Genomic DNA, 19,760 nt, shown 5'->3' with positions numbered 1-19,760 from the left:
CAACTCTACAAATAAACATAATGAAAACCAAACTGCAGCATGAACGTCTAGATAAATGCCAAGTCTGCTCTGTCTTTGTTAAAAGGAGAAACGAGAAAATATCAAAGAGGCGCAAAAGGCATCTTAGCGCTAAACTAAACTGTTCTCGGAGATTCAGTCAGAGGACTGGAGGGAAGGGAGCAGGGGACGACTTTTTCAACAGGCAGTTCAGTCAGATTTAATCTCAAGTTCACCTTCTCCCTAAAGTCGGCTCGTGCCACTCCCTTTTACCCCCTCCCTCAACCTGAATCCCACTCCCCAGCCCCTCCGGGAAACCTTCCCCAGCTACGGATGCTGAGAACATCACTTCCTCCTCAGTGCACTGAATACACAGAAGGGAAGTAACGTGTGGTTTTCAGCTGAAGAGAATCGTCCAGCAGACAGAAAGATCCTGGAGCTAAGGGACCCTGAATGATGCAAATTGTCCTCAATGGGGGCACCTTCTGTGAACCCTCTGGAATCACCCAAAACTGGTTTAGGAGGGGACAGGAAAATGACCCTTCAGGCTAGAATGGAGGACAGCTCAAACCCCACAGAAGAGAAAACCTAAAAACTTAGCCCCAGAAAATACCCCAAAACAGCCTACCAGGTCATTCCCCAAGAAGAAAGATTTCTACAGAAAGATCACCCAACTAAAAATTTTCTTTTCTCTAAAGGCTCACGTGCCCTCTCATGTGGGCGCTGGGACCTCAGGAATAGAGTTCCAGATGGTTTCACTCACTGTGGTCATTTCCCTGAGGGCAGAAGAACTGCCCGACCTAACATGCACACCTTCTACCCCACCCCAGGTCAGCAACAGAACCCTCCTTTCGAATGAACTTTTATGCGGAACCCCAATAAATAAAACAAACCCAGGGAAAAACTGATCAGTTTGGAGAGGTGCCTGAAAGCTGCCTTGCCCGGCCACTCCCTCACCCCCCAATGACCTGCCCAGGGCACCCCCAAAGATCCCTAAGGATCCACAGTGGTTGGAAAACCACTGCCATAAACCCTTAAAGTTCTCCCTGAGAAAATGGCTTCCCCTCTGCCCGGGAGGAGTTGTGAGAGCACCGTTCACCCACCAGGGGGCAACATACCAGAGCCTTGGTTGGAGCCTAAGAGAATGGAGGAGGGCGTCTCCCTGGAGCCAGAAAGGTCGAGGGTCTAAAAATACAAAAAGAGAGAGATGGACACAAGGCACGGGGGCCAATGTAGCCCCCCAGGGAAGCCTAGGGATCCATGGGGGTGGAGGCCAGGTCAGCAGGGGCGGCCCTACACCTTTGCTCTGTCTCCCAGAATGAACAGGCTGGAACCCAGTAACGGGGTGGCCCCTTGCTCGACTCTACAGCCTTAGCTTCTAGAACATTCACTGCTTCCTCAACTTCCTCCACTGACCTACCTACCCTCCAGAGTTTTGCCCACATCCAAAGAGGAGGTATATTCCTTCAAAAGGATTATCCAGCTCACGTTTATTTCACATTAACCACTTACCAGGCAATATTATCAATGAAATCAAAGGGTTTGGATGGATGGCATAAGGACTTATTCTCTTCCTAATACACATTGAAATAAATACATAATGACTACAAATGTAGAACATTATCAATGTGCCACCGAAAATAACTTCTGCATGCAATCCATGTGACATACACCACACACTGGGAACTAGGAGGTGCCATCTTCGCTTTCCAATACGGCAGCTACTAGCTTGATGTGACTATTTATATTTAAATTAATTAAAATTGAAATTGAGAGTGCGAGCCTTTGCTCCCTCCAGCCAGGGTGCGAGCGCTCAGCAGCCACATGTGGCCAGTGGATGCCACGCTGGGCAGAGCAGACACAGAACGCTATCGTCATCACAGAAGGTTCTACTGGACCACACTGTTGTAGACTTTGAGAGTCCCCGGAGAGCAGCTGCCAAGTCACACAAACGTCCACTCGGGCTCCACGTCCCTCTGTCCCAGCCCGCATGCCCACTGCTGAAGAGCAGCTAAGATTATCACCCCCAGCAGCAGGCTGCCTTGACCACCTTGCAGACAAACCTCCTACCCACATGGGACGTGCAGAGGTGGCAGGCATGGGGACGGGTGCTGAGACTCCGTGTGGCCCGAAGTGTTGGCGTCACTGGCCAAAGGCGAGTGGCTACTCACCGACCCGCTGTCCTTGCTTTTCTCCGCCGAGGTCTCCTTGTCTTTCGAGGTGCTGGCTGTTTCCGGAGGGGCTGCCTGTGTGCTGGAAGAGCCCCCCTGTGATGACTTGTTTAGTGTTTCTGTGCTCACCTCGGCATCCGCTTCCTGCTGAGGAGCCGTAGCTGGGGGGAAAGGGAGAGAGAAGCCACGTATGAGGCGAGCGCCGCGGCTTCCAGAACGGCGGGAAGCCCCACTCTGCACCAAGCCCAGAACAACGCTGACCCACCCACCATCCGTAACAGAGACAGCTGCTGCACAGTCACGCCCAGGGGCTTTTCCAGTTTTCTAGAAGCCAAAATTCCAGACTTAGTGTGAAAATAGGTTAATTTTTAACAGTTCATTAATTCAAGTTTTATGAAGTCACCGTGGAGACGAAAGCATGGTGGTAGAGCAGATGAAGCCCATCAGCAAAGCCAGCCTGCCACCGCTGATCTAGAATTACTCACTCCGTAATTTCTCGTTTTAGTCCCATTTTAGCCCCGTGCACTTGCTTCCTTCCAAAGCAAGGCAGGGAAATCCACATGAAAAACAACACGGTGTCTACGGCAGAGAGTTTCTAGAGAGGGTAGAAGCTTGGGGCATCTGAGAGGACGTTCTGAAAGATGGACATTATAATGCCACAAAGAAAGGAACATGAAGGACATTTTGGCCACCTTGTAATAGTGACAACAAAAGGGTCATCAGACACATTCCAGAACTTAGAGGAGAATTTAACTCCACTGCAGGAAGAGATTTAAAGTGGCCATTAAGAAGACATCTCCCTAAAAGTAAAAGGACCCAGCAATGGATGGTTCAATACTGCCTTTTTAAAATGACGAAATAAGGGCGCCTGGGTGGCTCAGTCGGTTAAGCGACTGCCTTCAGCTCAGGTCATGACTCCGGGGTCCTGGGATCGAGCCCCACATCGGGCTCCCTGACTCCGAAGGAAGCCTGCTTCTCCCTCTCCCACTCCCTCTGCTTGTGTTCCCTCTCTTGCTGTCTGTCAAATAAATAAAATCTTAAAAAAAAAAAAAAAAATCCTCTCTCCATCTGCCCTGTCCCCTGCTCACACTCGCTCTCAAAAAAAAGGGAGGCTAAGCATATAAAGCTAGTATCTGTCAGAAATAAAAGCTAACTGTAAAAATTAACACTGAAAATATTCCTAATAAATTCTAGCTGGATAGTGTGTCCTGCCGGAGGCTCCTAGCCTGAGGGCTGCTTGTTCTGTTAGAGAGGACAAAGATAGTTCCAAACCAACATTTTTTCCTTCACATGAGAATTGAGAATCCATGTTACTTAAAGCTAGGAGTCCAGTATTACTTTAAAAGCAGGATTTCTCGGGGCGCCTGGGTGGCTCAGACGGTTAAGCTTCTGCCCTCAGCTCAGGTCATGATCCCAGCGTCCTGGGATCGAGCCCCACATCGGGCTCCCTGCTCAGCTGGAAGCCTGCTTCTCCCTCTCCTACTCCCCCTCCTAGTGTTCCCTCTCTCTATGTCAAATAAATTAAAAAAAAAAAAAAAATCTTTAAAAGCAGGATTCCTCAACTTTAGTGCAATTGACCATGTTGGGCCAGATCATTCTTCATCAAGGGGGGATGTCCTGTGCATTACAGGATGCTTAGTGGCATCCCTGGCTTCTCCACTCCGGATGTCAGTAGCCACCGCCTCGGTTAGGACGACCACACTGCCTGCAGTCACCGCCAGTGTCTTGGGGTGGGGGCCAAAAATCACCCCACTGAGAACCACTACACCTCACATGAAACTACACTCAGCCATGGGGCGCCTGGGTGGCTCAGTTGGTTAAGCGACTGCCTTCGGCCCAGGTCATGATCCTGGAGTCCCAGGATCGAGTCCCGCAACAGGCTCCCTGCTCGGCAGGGGGTCTGCTTCTCCCTCTGATCCTCCTGCCTCTCATGCTCTCTATCTCTCATTCTTTCTCTCTCAAATAAACAAATAAAATCTTAAAAAAAAAAAAAAGAAACTACACTCAGCCCAGTAACAGAGAGGAGGCCAAAAGTTCAAAACAGCTGTGCCTCACGTGTCGGCTCTGTGTCCGCACAAGACTGGCAAGGGACAGGGCAAGCCAACCTGGCCACACCAGTCTGCTCTGGGGGCCTGTGGGCCACGGGGGAGCCGAAGGCCCACCGCACCGGGCCTAGGACAGGCCGCACCCCGAGTGGCCATACCTGACTGGGTACAGGACTTCATGTGCTCGGGCCAGTGGGCCTGCTGGCAGGGGTAGTCACAATAGCTGGTGTTCCAACAGCAGTAGAAAATGGCCTCCTTCTTGCAGTTGGCACACCACTGCTTCTTCTTAGTCTCGTCCACCGCCTGCTGCTTCTCCAGCTCCAGCTGCTTCTTCACCTCGGCAATGAGCCGGTCCCGCTCCTGCTCCAGGCTCTGCCGCATCTCCGCCATGGTCAGCTCTGACAGGGGAGGGAAGAGGACACCAGCTTCGTCACCAGTCCCCCGGCCCAGGGCAGGGAGCCTTTCATACCAGATCAGAAAGGCAGTCCAGGATATGGGTTCCAAGAGACACGGGGGCAGATCCTGGCTCAGAGGTGCCTCGGCTCTGTGACCCCCAGGCGAGGAACCTAGCCTGGCTACATCCCAGTATCTGCAGATAACCAGAGCCCCGCCATGATACTGCGGGAAGTCCTCAGAGAAACCTTCGAAGCAATTTCCACTGAGCTCACTTTGAATTTTATCATCAGTGTGTTTGCAACCAAACACTTACAAGCACCCAGCATATACGTGCAGGTGCTGTTCTGACCACCATGTATCAACTCGCTTCATCTTCACACTAACTCTGTGAGACAAGCTCTACTGTAATATCCCGTTCACGGATAAGGAAACTGTGGCACACGGCTAATAAGGACAGAGCTGGCCCTGGAACTCGGACACGCTTTCTATTTAGTGTGTTTGGTGGCAGTGGGTGAAATCTACCACACAGGACCCTGTGATGGATCATTATGGTTGATCAACTATCAAACCGCTCAGTCTGCTGATACTTCCTCCTTTCACTTGAGACAGGAACTCCATGCACAGTTCACCCAGGGGTGACCTGCACACCAACAGAAAAATAAAGGATCCTTCGATCGTCAAAATTCTCTTCCTGAAATCAAAACACACACACACACACACACACACTCTCTCTCTCTCTCTCTCTCCTCAAAACCATGAGTGGCTCAATCGATTAAGCCTCCGACTCTTGATTTCGGCTCAGCTCATGAGCCCCGCCTCAAGGCTCTGCACTGGGCGTGGACTCCGCTTAGGATTCGCTCTCACTCTGCTCCTCCCCACCCTGGCTCTCTCACACACGTGCGATCTCTCGCTCTCTCAAAATTAATTAATTAATTAAAATTTTTAGAAGGCACCAAAAAGAAAATTAACCCCTTGCACTGGTGCCAGACACAGCCTCTCTGTCCCTCGCCGCTGCCTTTAACAAGGAGCCTGCAGACCACGGCAAGTTCTGGCCAGCCCTCGTGTATTTTTTTCAAACGTGCAGCCAATTATTTAAGAATGGAGAGATTCTGCATAAAAACAGATTCCCTGACTTTTATTAGAGAAACAAGAAGAAGCCACAACATCCAACTAAACTCCCTCCACGGCAACACGCTAAAGGACAGAGGGCTAACTTCCCCCGTCAGCTTCCTAAGGATTTGCATTTGCAATGCACGATTTCAACACGAATCACCTGCGAGCAGGCGGGCACACCTGGGTCTGCCTCCCTAACACTGGGGAACCCGAGCCAGCATTTGGATTCTGGGGCTGACGCTACACGATGGTCTGAAGGAAAATGCTCTACCTTTGGGCGGGGGGGGGAAGCCTTTAACACCATGGACACAATGGCAGGCCAAAACAGCACTCTGTCTGAACCAGGGAGCAACACAGAAGCTTCCTCCACAGTGTGGGACACAAAGGAGGTGTTTGAGACTTTGGTGAAATGCCCAATATTCAACAGGTAGAAGGAAACATCTGGAGCCACAGTGCCGGAACCAGAATCCCAGCTGTGAGACTCCAACAAGCTTCCTCAACGTGTCCGTGCCTCACTTGCTTCACCTGAAAATGGGGATAGCAGAGCCCTTGCTCAGAAGGGTTTCCAGGAGGGGCGCCTGGGTGGCTCAGTCGTTAAGCGTCTGCCTTCGGCTCAGGTCATGATCCCAGGGTCCTGGGATCGAGCCCCGCATCGGGCTCCCTGCTCGGCGGGAAGCCTGCTTCTCCCTCTCCCACTCCCCCTGCTTGTGTTCCTGCTCTCGCTGTCTCTCTCTCTGTCAAATAAATAAATAAAATCTTAAAAAAAAAAAAAGAAGGGTTTCCAGGAGAATTACATTACAAGGTAATTCACGGAAAAGTACTTAAACGGTTCCTGGCCCCAAGTCCAGAGTTCAGTACACGGACCTACTGCTGTTGTTACTACTCTGCTACACATGTGTTGGTATCTCGAAGAGAAAAGAGGGGAATACCCCCTCATACCTGCTCTTACACCTGGGTCGACTCTCCAGGCTCCTGTGCTCTCCCCAGCACTGGGACATCCCCAGCCTACTGCAGACTCAATTCACAGCCTGGACCTGCGTCCAGAGCTGCACAGAAGCTCACCGCCCAAAACCGTCCTCAGTACGGACCAATCCGCCGGGCCTCACCCAGGTTGTGTTTCATTTCAGAGAGCTCCTGCTGGTGCAGCCACTGCAGCTTGTCGATCTCGATCCTCAGCCTGCGAATCTGTAACGAGGGGGAGCGGGACTCTTAGAAGGCACGTCTAGGTGGCATTCACCAGCAGGGCTCGGAACTTGACCTCCAGCTCTAAGAGTCAATGCCACGTGGTAGATCAAGGCGTAGGCAGCCTAGCTGCTGCAGTCCAGAGAGGTGGGCACCAGTGTGTTAACCCAAATTCAAGAAGAATTCTGTTTCCAAAAAGAAATACAGTTGACCCTTGAACAACGTGGGGCGGGAGGGTGGTTAGGGGCGCCAGCACCCTCAGGCAGTCAAAAATCTACATGTAACTTTTGACTCTCCCAAAACTTAATAGCCTACTCTTGACCAGGAAGCCTTACCAAAAACATAAGCAGTTGATGAACACATACATTCTGTGTATTAGATACTGTATCTGTACAATTAGGTAAGCTTAAGACAATGTTAAGAAAATCACAAGAAAGAGAAAATGCGGGCGCCTGGGTGGCTCAGATGGTTAGGCGTCTGCCTTCGGCTCGGGTCATGATCCCAGGGTCCTGGGATCGAGTCCCGCATCGGGCTCCCTGCTCAGCGGGGAGCCTGCTTCTCCCTCTGCCTCTGCCTCTCTCTCTCTCTGACTTTCATGAATAAATAAAAATAAAAACATTTAAAAAAAAAAAAAGAAAGAGAAAATGCATTTTACAGTACCGCACTGGAAAAAATCCACATATAATAGATGAGCACAGTTCAAACCCATTTTTCAAGGGTCAACGATACAAGCAGTCCATCTTTTCCAAGAAATACTGGCTCCAGGAAAAGTCACTTCAAGTAAAAACAAGCAGGGGTGGGGGTGGGAGTGGGGCCTGGCTGGCTCAGTTGCTAGAGCATGGCGACTCTTGATCTTGGGGTTGTCCCACATTGGGCAGAGAGTTTACTTTAAACATGAATGAATGAATGAAGAATGAATGAAGTAAAAACAAGGACCAGATTTTCATAATAAATTAAAACATAAAAGGTTTGATTATAACTTTGGCCTAAAAAAATGAAACTAGGGGCGCCTGGGTGGCTCAGTTGGTTAAGCGTCTGCCTTCGGCTCAGGTCATGATCCCAGAGTCCTAGGATTGAGCCCCACGTCGGGCTCCCTGCTCAGTGGGGAGCCTGCTTCTCCCTCTCCCTCTGCTGCTCCCTTTGCTTATGTTCTCTCTCTCTGTCAAATCAACAAATGAAATCTTTAAAAAAAGAAAGAAAGAAAGAAACTAAAACAAAGATAGCTTTATCTCTTATCTAACATTTTAGGTGGGATCCACAGTCATTCACCTGAAATTCCAAAGCCTAACGTCTCTGGAAACCAAAGGGTATTATTGGAGGAAGGGGTAAGTGTTGCAGGAAAGTCATTGGAGGGAAAAAAATAACTTGACCTGAACTGCTATGGGGCTATTTACAGAGTTTGAGGACCACAGTGCTTCTCTACGATGGCAACATTGCCCTCCCAGCTCCCTCCAGGACACTGCAATGTCTGAAGACATCCAGGATGTCCCAGCTGAGGGGTGCGACTGCCAACAAGAGGCAGAAGCCAAGGTGCTGCTGAACAGCCTATGATGGACAGGGCAGCCCCCGTAACAGGGAATTATCTGGCACAAACGTCAGCAGTGCTGAGGTTGAGAAACCCTGATTTATCCCACAAGGTGTGAACAAGCATATTTCACAGCAGAAATGTTGGGGGTGGGGGTGCATACTGCCTCTTTAAATTCTGAAAATTTCTGGCACACATCTGGACCCCAAGGTTTCAAGTGAGACATTATGGATCCGTATTTCCAACCACATGCCAATTGTTAAATCAAACAAAAAAAACAATGAAGTATTTGGGGATGGGGGTGCTTTTCTAAGTCAACATCATCCCTTCTTGTTTGTGACATCCTTGGCCCAATCATAAAGAGGGTCACGTGAGCAAAAAATCTCAGGGGACTCATTGATTCCTCTCAGGACCTCTCTCAAAGCTTTATATTCACATCGTTCTCCGTCAAAAGCCTATTAGGACACCTTCCCAGAGATTTTTTCTTCTTCTGAGGGTCATCCTAACCCTGCCAGGCCCTCATAGGTCAATAGCTTGTGTGGAATTTCCCGGTCTCCAACCTCACTGTGAATGACCTCAAGAAATCCTGCCACTCATCACTTCACCTGGTGACTCCGCTGCATCTGGCTCACAGTAAATTAGCCTAAGGAAGGAAGTTCAAGAGGTCTATTTTTATAAATGGTCACTTATAAGTGGACAATTTAATGTCTTAACCACTCCATTCCCTAGGCAACCACATGATTGTGGAGGCTCTCAGTACACGAATTCTTAGACAACAATAACCACTTGGATAAAAAAGTCCACATTTACAGAGAGCCAAGAGACAACTACACATGGGGCCAAAGGAACAGACCAGGGGGTGAACTCAGGCTCCGGTGTGGGCTGTCCTCTGATCACACAAAGCAGGGTGTGTCCCCACAGAGCCAGCCTTCTGGCTAAATGAAGTACCCTCCCCAACAACCACAATCGGCAGAGCACCCTGGAGGGACTTCCAGAAAATCTGCTTCCTGGCACCATTTTACAGCAGCCCATAAAACATTCTTAGCAAGTAAGGAATTATGTGTCATCTCTGACCTCGGCTATTGTGCTTCCCGTAGTGTTTTTAGAAAGATCGTTGTAGATCTCTGTCATCGTTCCTTTTATTGCATCCATCATCTGAAAGATAAAAACAGAAACAATTCGGGTGTTCACTTCCCTGAGGCTTTTCAAGAGGACAGACATCTAAAATCTATCTAACATAAAGCAGTGATTCTCAACAGGGGGCTATTCTGCCCCTCACAGGACGTTTGGCATCTGTGGCTGTTGTGGCAGAGGGGGGCGGGGAAGATGGCATCTACTGGGTGAAGGCCAAGGATGAGCTAAATTCCCTACAGCGCACAGAACAGCCGCCACAACAAAGACTTCTCCAGGCCAAAGTGTCACCAGTGCTGAGGTTGAGGAACTGGTATAAACCAGGGGAGTAATGAATCACCTACAAATAAAGCTAGTTTCTGTAACCACAGGCTCATCTGGAGGGTCAGGGCATTCATTCACTGCCTCTCCAGTTTGCTTCCCCTCTTCCTTTGCTTTAAGCATCTGAGCCCCGACGGCATCAGCAAGTTTGTGACATCAGCTCAGGTCCCCGCAGCAAGCACCTAGTTATCTACTGACTGAATAGTGTCTGCAGGATGACTTCTCTCCTACCTCCCACTTGCTGGCTGATCCCACGCCCACCACAGGAGAAAGAGGAGGGGACAGGAGACCAAACAAGGCCTCTAGGCATGGCCTGGTCACTGCCAAGTCTCCACTGTGTTTTGCAGTTTGCTGCAATCCAGCGAGAAGGCAAGACACAGACCACCCGTCTCTGATGCCCGAGATTTGCTCCCATCATCATCCTCTCTCTGAGCCTTGGATTCCCCATGTAGAAAACAAGGATAACTGCAGTACCCCAGGTAGGGTGTGCACAAAGATGACGTGAGAAATCCGTGTGAAGACTATGGTTCAGGGCAGGTGTTCAGAAATACCTGTTTATCTCTACAGAAAAAAAATTCACACGAGTTAACTATGAAACCGCCAACCCCCAAAATAGTAATCCCCAAATTCACCCCAAAATGGGAAGAAAATGAATACGACGTCTGGAGATTTCCACTCCTAACTTGTTTCGGGGGCCACACATGGACGGTGCCAGGAAAAACACTTCGTGCTTTATGCAGTCGCTCTGTATGGGCCTTCCTGCCCCACTGCACCAACCATGTCAATTTAAAGTATTAAAACAAAATGGCTTTACAAGAAAACTTTAGAAAGCGGATGAAATTCAATACATTACTAATGCAATGGTTACATTCCATTTTAAAGAAATCATGGATTTGTGGACGGACTCTCACTCTTTCTTCCAAATACAGCAAAGGACGCAACATTACTAAAGAGCACCCTTCTGCCAAAACACACAAATCTGGGTCTTTGACTCCAGGTCACCTTGGAGAGAGGAAAGTTCATCAGCTCCAAAAATATTTCACTGTGTTCATTTTCTTAACTGTAAAGACAATGTCTATCAAGAAGTTCATCCCTCAGGGTGCCTGGGTGGCTCAGTTGTTTAAGCGACTGCCTTTGGCTCAGGTCATGATCCTGGAGTCCTGGGATCGAGTCCCGCATCGGGCTCCCTGCTCAGCGGAGAGTCTGCTTCTCCCTCTGACTCTCCCCCCTCATGATCTCTCTCTATCACTATCTCTCTCAATAAATAAATAAAAATCTTTAAAAAAAAAAAAAAAAGACGTTCACCCCTCAATTTTGCTGTAAGAGCAAAATGGGCAGCCAAAGGTAATAGAATAAAACTAAATGCAAGAGCTCAGAAAACTAGCTAGAGCCACTTAACGGGCATCAGTTTCCCCATCTGTAAACAGGCGGCTTGGACCAAATCAATGAAAGGTGGTATAAGGCTGGACTACAAGCAGAACAAGGGACCATTTAGACAATACCAGACACCTTCTTAAATCAGTAATGAAAACATGACCCCCCTTTCCAGTCTCCTGTAACTCTGCACATCCCATTAGGAAGAAAGTCTCAGTTTGGTTCCAATATGTACCAAACACTTATATGACAATCTATCTTTTTAACCAAAGGAACAAAGACTTGGGCTTCAAGTCTTGACAAGGAAGGGTGATCTGACAATATTAAGCTCAATTTTATTTTAGTTCTTCAACGAAGTCAATTTAAATAAAATTAAATTTAACTTAAATAAAAATACTGTATCAATAACTCATTGGTGGATAGGTAAGACTAAAATCTTGAGAATGGCCATCAATGACTATACCTTGAATCCTGGCTGTTCTGACACACGCATTTTATTCAAAAGGAGGACAGACATAGTAAATGGGAGAGAAAAAGTCATCCCCGAGACCAGTTCTGATTCTAGCTGGGGTGAGGGGGAGACTGGGGGAGCGGGGGGATGTTATGTAGGGTTGCTTAAAAAAGCCACATGCAAGAACAATGAGTTCATGGACACTGAACATCTGTGGTCAGTAGGCTTCATGGGAATTCACAAAGCAGAGGACCCAGCTGAGCCATGCCGACTCCTGACCGCAGAAACCCTGAGATAAGAAATATGAGTTGTTTTCAGTTGCTGTGTTTTGTGGTAATTTGTTATGCAGCAATACCTGATACACCTTGAGAGAAGGGATAAAAAGAAAATGACTAACAAAAACACACCGGTAAAAGAATGTAAGTGTCTCTTGTCATCCAGAACTAAAAGGGAGCCTACCTTTAACCCAACATAATAACGCAACTCTTTATTAAAAGACTTCAAGAATTCGAGATCGAACTATTCCCAATGACTGTCACCCACTCTTTCTAGAAACCTGAATAATTTACTCATCACTAATTAGTAATATACTCATTTGGGAAGAGTAAATTATTACTACTGCCTGCTTAGTCATATACTAAATACTCTTCCTAGGTTATTACTCATGAACTACTATTAATAGCCACTGAGAGTAACAAGCCTGGTGAAGAGGCGTCAGGCACCCGCAGGCATTCACTCGACAGCTCTATGTCGACACCTACTGTGTGCGGGCACTTTTCTAGGCCCTGGAGGTAAGCCAAACAGACAAGATACTGCTCTCGTGGAGCTGACATTCTGGTGGTTATTCTGCTATGAAGCAGCGTGTCACACGGACCCGCACAAAAACGCCAGAGCACGCTCACGGGACGGTGAGAAGAGCTGCAGGATGTATCCACCTGAATTCAACAGTGAGCACAGAAGCACCTGGCAAATTCAGAGAAAGAGCCTGCAGGAGAGAACACCCACAAATGAACCCACCGAGGGGATTCCTGCCACCATGCCCCCGAGGGTGGGCGCATCGGGAGGGATGCCACTACTCCCTAGGCCATCTTGGTTCCTGGAAAAACCTAGATGTGAGCGTCGTACCTTACACATCTCACGCTTACGATTCTGTCCCTTTGTTCCACATGGCTTCTAGATGCAAACCAACCCCTTGGTCTGTTATTAACTGACGGAACAGTAACTCGTCCCAGCGCTTAAGGAAACCGTCTCGATGAGTGCCATGAATTCTGAAGGGTAATTCTGACGCCATGTCATTTTCCCACTGTATACTGACTTTAGCATCAAAGCCCTCAGAATAAGATGCAGTGCATTCTAGATTTCTCTGCTTGGATCCAACTTGAGACCCAAATGGAAGAATGTGGGCTTGGAGAGCCTCAAGAAAAACAGGGTCTCCCCTCCGAAGCACCCTGGAAAGCCTGCAAGGTCAAGATCCTTCTGGCTCCCATCAGGAAGCGGGTCGTCTGAGCCCCCACCCCCACCCCCGGATGCTACTGGCACTCACTTTGCTAGTGTACTTGGCAATGTCCGCAGCGACGTCAGCGGAAGCAGTGGCGATGGGCAGGTCTGCGCTGACTGAGGATGCAAGGGTGCTCGTGGACCCTGAGCTGGTGACCAGGGGCGACGACTGAGTGCTGGTCACCAGGGTGATGGTGGAGGTGGATGGGCTCTGCGTGATCTCCTTCTGCTGCACAGCTGGGAAAGCAAAGCGTCCTGGTCACCCCACTGTCACGGGAAAGGCCCGACCCAGCATGAAGCTGCGCAGAGGGAGTGAAGTCCCTGACATACACCCTTTGAGCATGTCTACGTTCAAGTGACAGACATTCTCCCCTTGACCAGACTCTGGCCAGGACCCTCTCAGCCTTTTCTGGGATGATGCCTCAAGCTTGGCCCGTAAAGCCTTGTGTAAACAATAACATGGTTTCTGAAAGCTCAAGACCGCACCCCTAGGAAGAGGCTGCCAAATGAATTTACTATTTGTTCCAGCCAATACCCTATGGCCCCTGTCTCCCAGTCTCTACGGGAGGGTAAGAACCTAACTTCAAGAAGCATCAGTTAGCAACCCCACGTGGGTTTCACATGAACCAACCCCCCCACTTCCCATTCTTTGTCAAATTTCATGTCCCTGACTCTACTGGAGTGCCCACTCAACCCCTTCCCTACCTCCGCGCCCCTTCTCCCTTTAAAACACCCAGTCACCTCTGTAGAAATTGGGATTAACGTCAGTTCATGCTGGACTTTTTTCTCCCTATCGTAATAACAGATACTGATTCAAACCAGTCCTTACCCCTTTCACTAGTATCCAGCTTTGTCTGTCTTTGACACAAGACAATCTGGAAACTGAGAACCATACCATCAATGGGCCTCTTCTTGACAGCACCTAAGTTCCCCTGGGGAACCTCATAATTCTTACAGGGTACGAACACAGAAAAACTGGAACTATAGTCATCCCAATCTCAAATATCCTAGATTCACTCCTGCCCCACTAGCTCTTTAAATTCCAAGAGCACTCCAGCTGCGCCCCCACTGTGCCTGACCAATCTGTCAGTCCTCCTTCCCACCGTCTTCCATGGGTTCTTTGGGGCTGTTCAAGACCTGGCTACCTTTCAACCCATAGCTGCAGCTCTTTACAGCTCTACTCACTAGGGTGCACTCAGTATGTGAGAGTTTCAACCGAAGACCCCAACCTCCAAGGATCTAGATGGCGGGCTTCCCTGCGGGACAAGATCAGCATCAGCGCTCACAAAAGATGGGCCGACAGGTACTCATCTGAGCAGCACCAGATCAAGCCACTTCAGCCACTGGTGCGTGATGCTGGCTGTTCTTCTGGAGGTGGCTAATCCCTAGTGATTAAGGTACCCTTTGCTACCAACTCCTCACACTGCCCTCTTCCTGAAATAATGCCAAGAGGTTCAGGGGTGGGCACAAGAAAACTTACACAAAGGTATTCATTGCAGCACTGCTTACAACAGAAAAAAACTGGGAGCAATCTAAATGCTCATCAGCAGGGGAATACTTGATTTAAATCAACTGTGGAATACTATGCAGCAGTCCAAAAGAATAACGTAGATAGATAACTAACATGGATGAACCTCCAAAACATGCTGATGGGTAAAAAAAAAAAAAGAAGAAGAAAAATAAAAAAGCAAGTATGGTACCATTTTTATGTTTTAAAAAAAGGAAAAAAAAAAAAAGTACTATTTGTATGGAGAGTCATATATACGTAAATATATATGCATACATGCATAAAAAAGGTTTTACGGTTAACAGTGGCCGCTGAGAAAGGGTGAAGAATGAAATGGAAGTTCGGTCAAGACAACAGATTGCGGGGCAAATATTTTACCCCATTCCGAAGAAGCCTATATGCACGTCTTGTTTCTAACAACGGAGGGAAAAAAAAATAAATAAAAGTGAAAAAACAAGTCGCAAAACAATCTTTAAAAATAATGCCACATGGGATGCGTGAGGTCTTCAAGATACGACGGCCACGAAACAAAAAGGAACTGAAAAAAAAAAAAAAAAGAAAAAGAAAGAAAACAATTCTGTCTCTCCTGTCGATGTGGCAAGAAGGGAGTGGGCGCCACGTTGAACAGAAGGGGGCGTGGTACCTTTCACAGCCTGTCTGGTCTGATATCTCGTCCCCTGGGAAGACTGAGGCTGCTGGTTCTGCTGCTGGTTCTGCTGCTGGCGCTGTATCTTCTGCATGTGCCACTTTTGGGAAGACGTTTGAAACTTACTTGACGAGTTCCACACGACCCGCTGCACGGCCGGGGCAGTCTCCTTCGGTAAAAGCGGCCTCTGCTTTTTCACCGGGCTTCCCGTGGTGGCGGCGGCGGTGGCCGGGGCCGTGACGGTGGACGTGGTGCTGGTGGTGGCCGTGACACCGGCCGTGGGAGTTTGGGAGGAGGAGCGGGTGAGGAGCGGAGTTTCAGGCGGGGACTGGCTGCCCGCTGTGGTGGATGGCGGAGCTTTACCTACAACTAAAGCCGATGCATGAAAACAAACAGACAAAAAGTGGAGATTGGACTCAGGCTGGCCCGCAGCGTCTGTCTACGCCAGCACGTTCCGGGTCAAACGGAGCAAGGCCAGCCACGAATGCCGAACAAACTCAGCAGGGCAAGGACCCCCCGGTGGAGGAGCACATCTCACCTTAGGCACACAGTCTGCCTCTGCACATCTTCCTCAGAGTGTCGGCCGTTTCTTGTGGGCACTTGCCCACATCTGAGACTCCTATAGGGGCCTCTGGGGAAAATGGGCTGAACTAGACCCAGCCCCTGCCCTCAAGCTGCCCACCAATGACTGGATGAACAAAATGACTGCACATGGTTTGTTTTATAGTTGGAGCCAGGTAAGCACTTTGTGGAAGACCCAGCCAAAGTCGATCCAGAGGTGAAGACCATCCCTTCGACTAGGGAACATGTACTCCCAAGCATCAGGTGACTTCCCAAAGGCCAAAGCACTGAACACCATGAAGTCACCCAGAAAGAAAGTCTCCCTTGACCTCTGACACCCTCCGGGACAAAGTCCCAGTGAGCTGCTAACGGCCTTGACACCTCACACTAAAGGGAATTCGACCCCATAGCCAGAACCTTCCCAACACAATGGTATTGCTCTCTAAGTCAGGAGACTTGCTTTTGTTGCTATGGTTGTTGCTGTTATTGTTTTATTATGGTTTTTTTTTATTTTAATTCCAATACAGTGAACACACAGTGTTCTATTTGTTGCAGGTGTACGATATCGTGATTCGACAATGCTTACATATTACTGAGTGCTCACCATGGTCAGTATACGCCTTGCTTTTACTCTGACTGTATTCCCGCTGCCACCTTTTATCAGGCAATACTGGTTTACCTCTTGTGCGGTGGTCAAATCTACATCTAAAATGAGCTTAATTCTTTTGTAAAGCGTAAGTTGCTTTAAATAAAAACATAAAGTCAAGAATTATACAAGCAGGACTTGGGAATGGCCAAACTAATGAACTGTGAATGACAAATTTGGAAAAGGCTGCCTTCCAGAGTCGGTCTTCTGGGAGGGGGCGGGTGTGGTGGAGGGGTAGGATTTCAACAGGCAAAATTGAGAGTTTGGGGGGTGAGAGCATCAGCCAAGACGTGTTTAGGAACAGGCAGCATTTCGGTCAGTGAGAGTAGGCAGTGAGGAGTGGCGGGAAGGCGGGTTAGAGCCAGAAGCACTGAGCAGCCCAGAAGGGGTGGCCCCGTCGCGCTCATCTGTAAAGGGGGTGGGGTCAGGTATCACTGCAGAGGTCCCAGCCACCAGTGGGGTGGGTCTGCCTCCCCCCCCCACCGAAAGGATGCCCGTGGATCACACCCAAAACACGGGTACAAGTCAGCACCCATGTGGGAGACAATGTACCTTGACATAAGCAACTTTGAAGGAGGATTATGTCTGTTCTTTTAGATTTATGTAACCCGGAAAAGACCTGATCTTGATTATGCTAGGGAGGATTTTCAGTACACTGGATTTTAGGAAGTCAAGGAGAATGAGAGAGAAAAAAAAACAAACAAGCTGACTTTCCTGACTCTGGTGCGGGGGAATTTCTTGTTGGTCATCACATCTGCCTAGCCCTCCTCTGCCCTCCTGCTCCTCTGGGCCCCCCCAAGTTCATAGGCAAGGGCGCAGGTGGAGCTGGAAGGGGAGCTCTCCATGCAGTGATGAGCCCTGATCTTTCCCCGGGATGATATGACGCACCAGACACTGGATACAGCCCCTGCACCTTGCAGGTGGAGAGGGGGCTTTGAACCCAGGTTTTCTAGGAGCGGTTTACCAGGGTGGTCCCCCGGAAGGGTTTCTAACCTGCAGAAGCACTTTACCTGCCTCCCTTTCCTCCCAGGTGACCAAAAAATATCCCGTTACTGTTGAGGACCAAGCCTAGCCCCTCTCCTCAGACAGTAGGTCCTCCTCTCGCTACTGATTTGCAGAAACAAACAGCTGGCTTCGCAGATGGGTTGCTGCTCTACAGTGGCCATGGATGGCTCTCTGTTCCAAATAAAAACCTGGAGTGTGCAATCCAAAAAGATTCTAGGCCCGAGGCACCCTTTGGGGTTACTACTTAGACACTAAAATATTTTGATTTCTAGAAGATTCTAGCAGTTTACAGAAGGGAAAAAAAGAGGCCATAGGAAATTCCATTTGTCCTAGAATTTTGGAATGTATAATCAAATCACCTATGTAGCCCAGAAAAGGGGGAATCTCTTAAGGGCCACCATTGCAGAACCTGCCCCTACTTATTAACCTACTGATTCTAGAGTCTGGTCAATGTCTAGTACCTAAAGGGTAGGCTTTCTAAAAGAAGGATGGAAATTACTGATGTTGTAAGGTAAGCACAGCAAGGTCTCTATGGAAGCTCTCTCTTTGCCTCGATTCTGAGATCACCAGCTAGAAAGCAGTTTTGCTACCTAAGGCTCCAAATTCTACACATAAGCTGCATTCCCAGCTGAAGGTGAACTGAAGGCACACTGTAAAATGCCCTTCACTTAATAAACTCGTAAGTGAAAACACAACGTTGAAAAAAATGGCTCTACTGCAGAGTATGATACAAAGCTGATTCTTCAAGACCCAAACAACCACCAAGGGGCTCTAAATTTAAGACTGGCAGGTCTTTGTCCCAACCCCTGGGACGATGCCCTATCTGAATTATGTTTTAGGATCATCTTCAGCTTGGGGCGCCTCGGTGGCTCAGTCGTTAGGCGTCTGCCTTCAGCTCAGGTCATGATCCCAGGGTGCTGGGATCGAGCTCCGCATCGGGCTCCCTGCTCCGTGGGCCCTCTCCCACTCCCCCTGCTTGTGTTCCCTCTCTTGCTGTGTCTCTCTCTGGCAAATGGATAAATAAAATCTTTTAAAAAAAAAGAATCATCTTCAGCTTAATTACATACACCACACACTTGGGGTCTCCCAGACATATTTCCTTCAGACATCAGTGCAAGGAAGAGCTGTGTCTCAACTGGGTTTTTTTGTTTTGTTTTGTTTTGGTTTGGTTTTGGTTTTTTTTGGAAAAATAGGAGATCCTTTAAGGGACTGTAATTCCCTTGTTGCTTTGACTGCTAGGAAGCTCACAGCCAAAATGAAAGCCCAACTATGCTAACTCTGAAGGCTAGAACATATTTCTGTGCATAAACTTTCCCAGACCGCTTACTATTCTACTTTCATCTTTTACAGACTTTATTTACATTTTGTTTCATGGTCAAATACTGTCAATCTGTTCCAGATTCTTTCTGGAAGGGGAAGAGGCATAAAACCAATCCATCCAAAGATATGTTCCAGAAAATAAGGAACAATGTAACTGTATCATTCATAGGAGCACTGCCATGCCTGTACCGAAATATCCCCATAAACCTCATGGAATAAATGCTACTCCCCTATTGTTTTCTGCCACATCTGCCTCAAATCCCAATCCACAACCCATCATCTGATTTTTCAGAGGCCATCCGTAAATCTAAAGTGACCCGGGAATGGTGTGCTAGTCTATCCTCCCTGCCCCACTCAACTGCTTCTCTTTCTCCCTCCACTGCACCATTCAGAGACATTCCATCCTCTTCTGAAGAACTACAAGAATTCTCGCTCCCTAACAACGGAGGTTCCATAGCATCCCAGGTGGACAAGGACAAAGAAGATTCTCAAGGCCCATCCCCGACTTGCTCTAAGCAGCCAGACTCAGAATCACATCTTACTCAAGAATTTGGCTGAGAAGTCCGCTCCTGTCAACAGTTGGGCATGGTCAAAAATCAAGCCTGACTATTCCTTCGGGTACTCACAGAGTACATAAAGTTCTGTGGCTATAACCTCCAGTTTGTCCTTAGGCAATGTTTTTCCTGGGCCCTTAATTAACTCTTCAATTATATCTTTCTTGGGCATGTTGGAATCCCTTCATACCCACTTGCCAAAACCAACTGGAAAATGTGCTGACTGTTTTGTCCATGGGAAGGACACCTTTCCCATCATGCACACTTTCCTTCTGGAGGAGATCTTGCCTCCCAGGGAACCAATGGCAACGTCAAGAC

The 19,760-nt window shown here is 48.4% G+C and overlaps 1 protein-coding gene across 19 annotated transcripts in view; it reads right to left on the bottom strand.

The window, feature by feature from the left end:
- The window catches only part of ZMYND8 (zinc finger MYND-type containing 8), a 124,201-nt gene that overhangs the window by 8,140 nt on the left and 96,301 nt on the right, over positions 1-19,760 (bottom strand). For 12 of the 19 annotated variants that reach the window (XM_081832621.1, XM_081832623.1, XM_081832620.1 and 9 more), the window contains 7 exons: positions 15,354-15,725; positions 13,250-13,440; positions 9,504-9,584; positions 6,829-6,907; positions 4,372-4,611; positions 2,169-2,329; positions 1,116-1,182 (listed from right to left, as the gene is read on the bottom strand). In XM_081832621.1, the coding sequence (XP_081688747.1) occupies positions 1,116-1,182; positions 2,169-2,329; positions 4,372-4,611; positions 6,829-6,907; positions 9,504-9,584; positions 13,250-13,440; positions 15,354-15,725 (1,191 nt within the window). The remainder of the gene's footprint in view (positions 1-1,115; positions 1,183-2,168; positions 2,330-4,371; positions 4,612-6,828; positions 6,908-9,503; positions 9,585-13,249; positions 13,441-15,353; positions 15,726-19,760) is intronic. The other 7 variants (XM_081832631.1, XM_081832634.1, XM_081832630.1 and 4 more) reach the window with 2 other exon arrangements.

Source organism: Leptonychotes weddellii, chromosome 10 (genome assembly GCF_054177405.1).
Source record: "Leptonychotes weddellii isolate Sample4059 chromosome 10, ASM5417740v2, whole genome shotgun sequence".
In the NCBI taxonomy this organism is placed as follows: Eukaryota; Metazoa; Chordata; class Mammalia; order Carnivora; family Phocidae; genus Leptonychotes; species Leptonychotes weddellii.
This window is presented reverse-complemented; position numbering and strand designations above follow the sequence as displayed.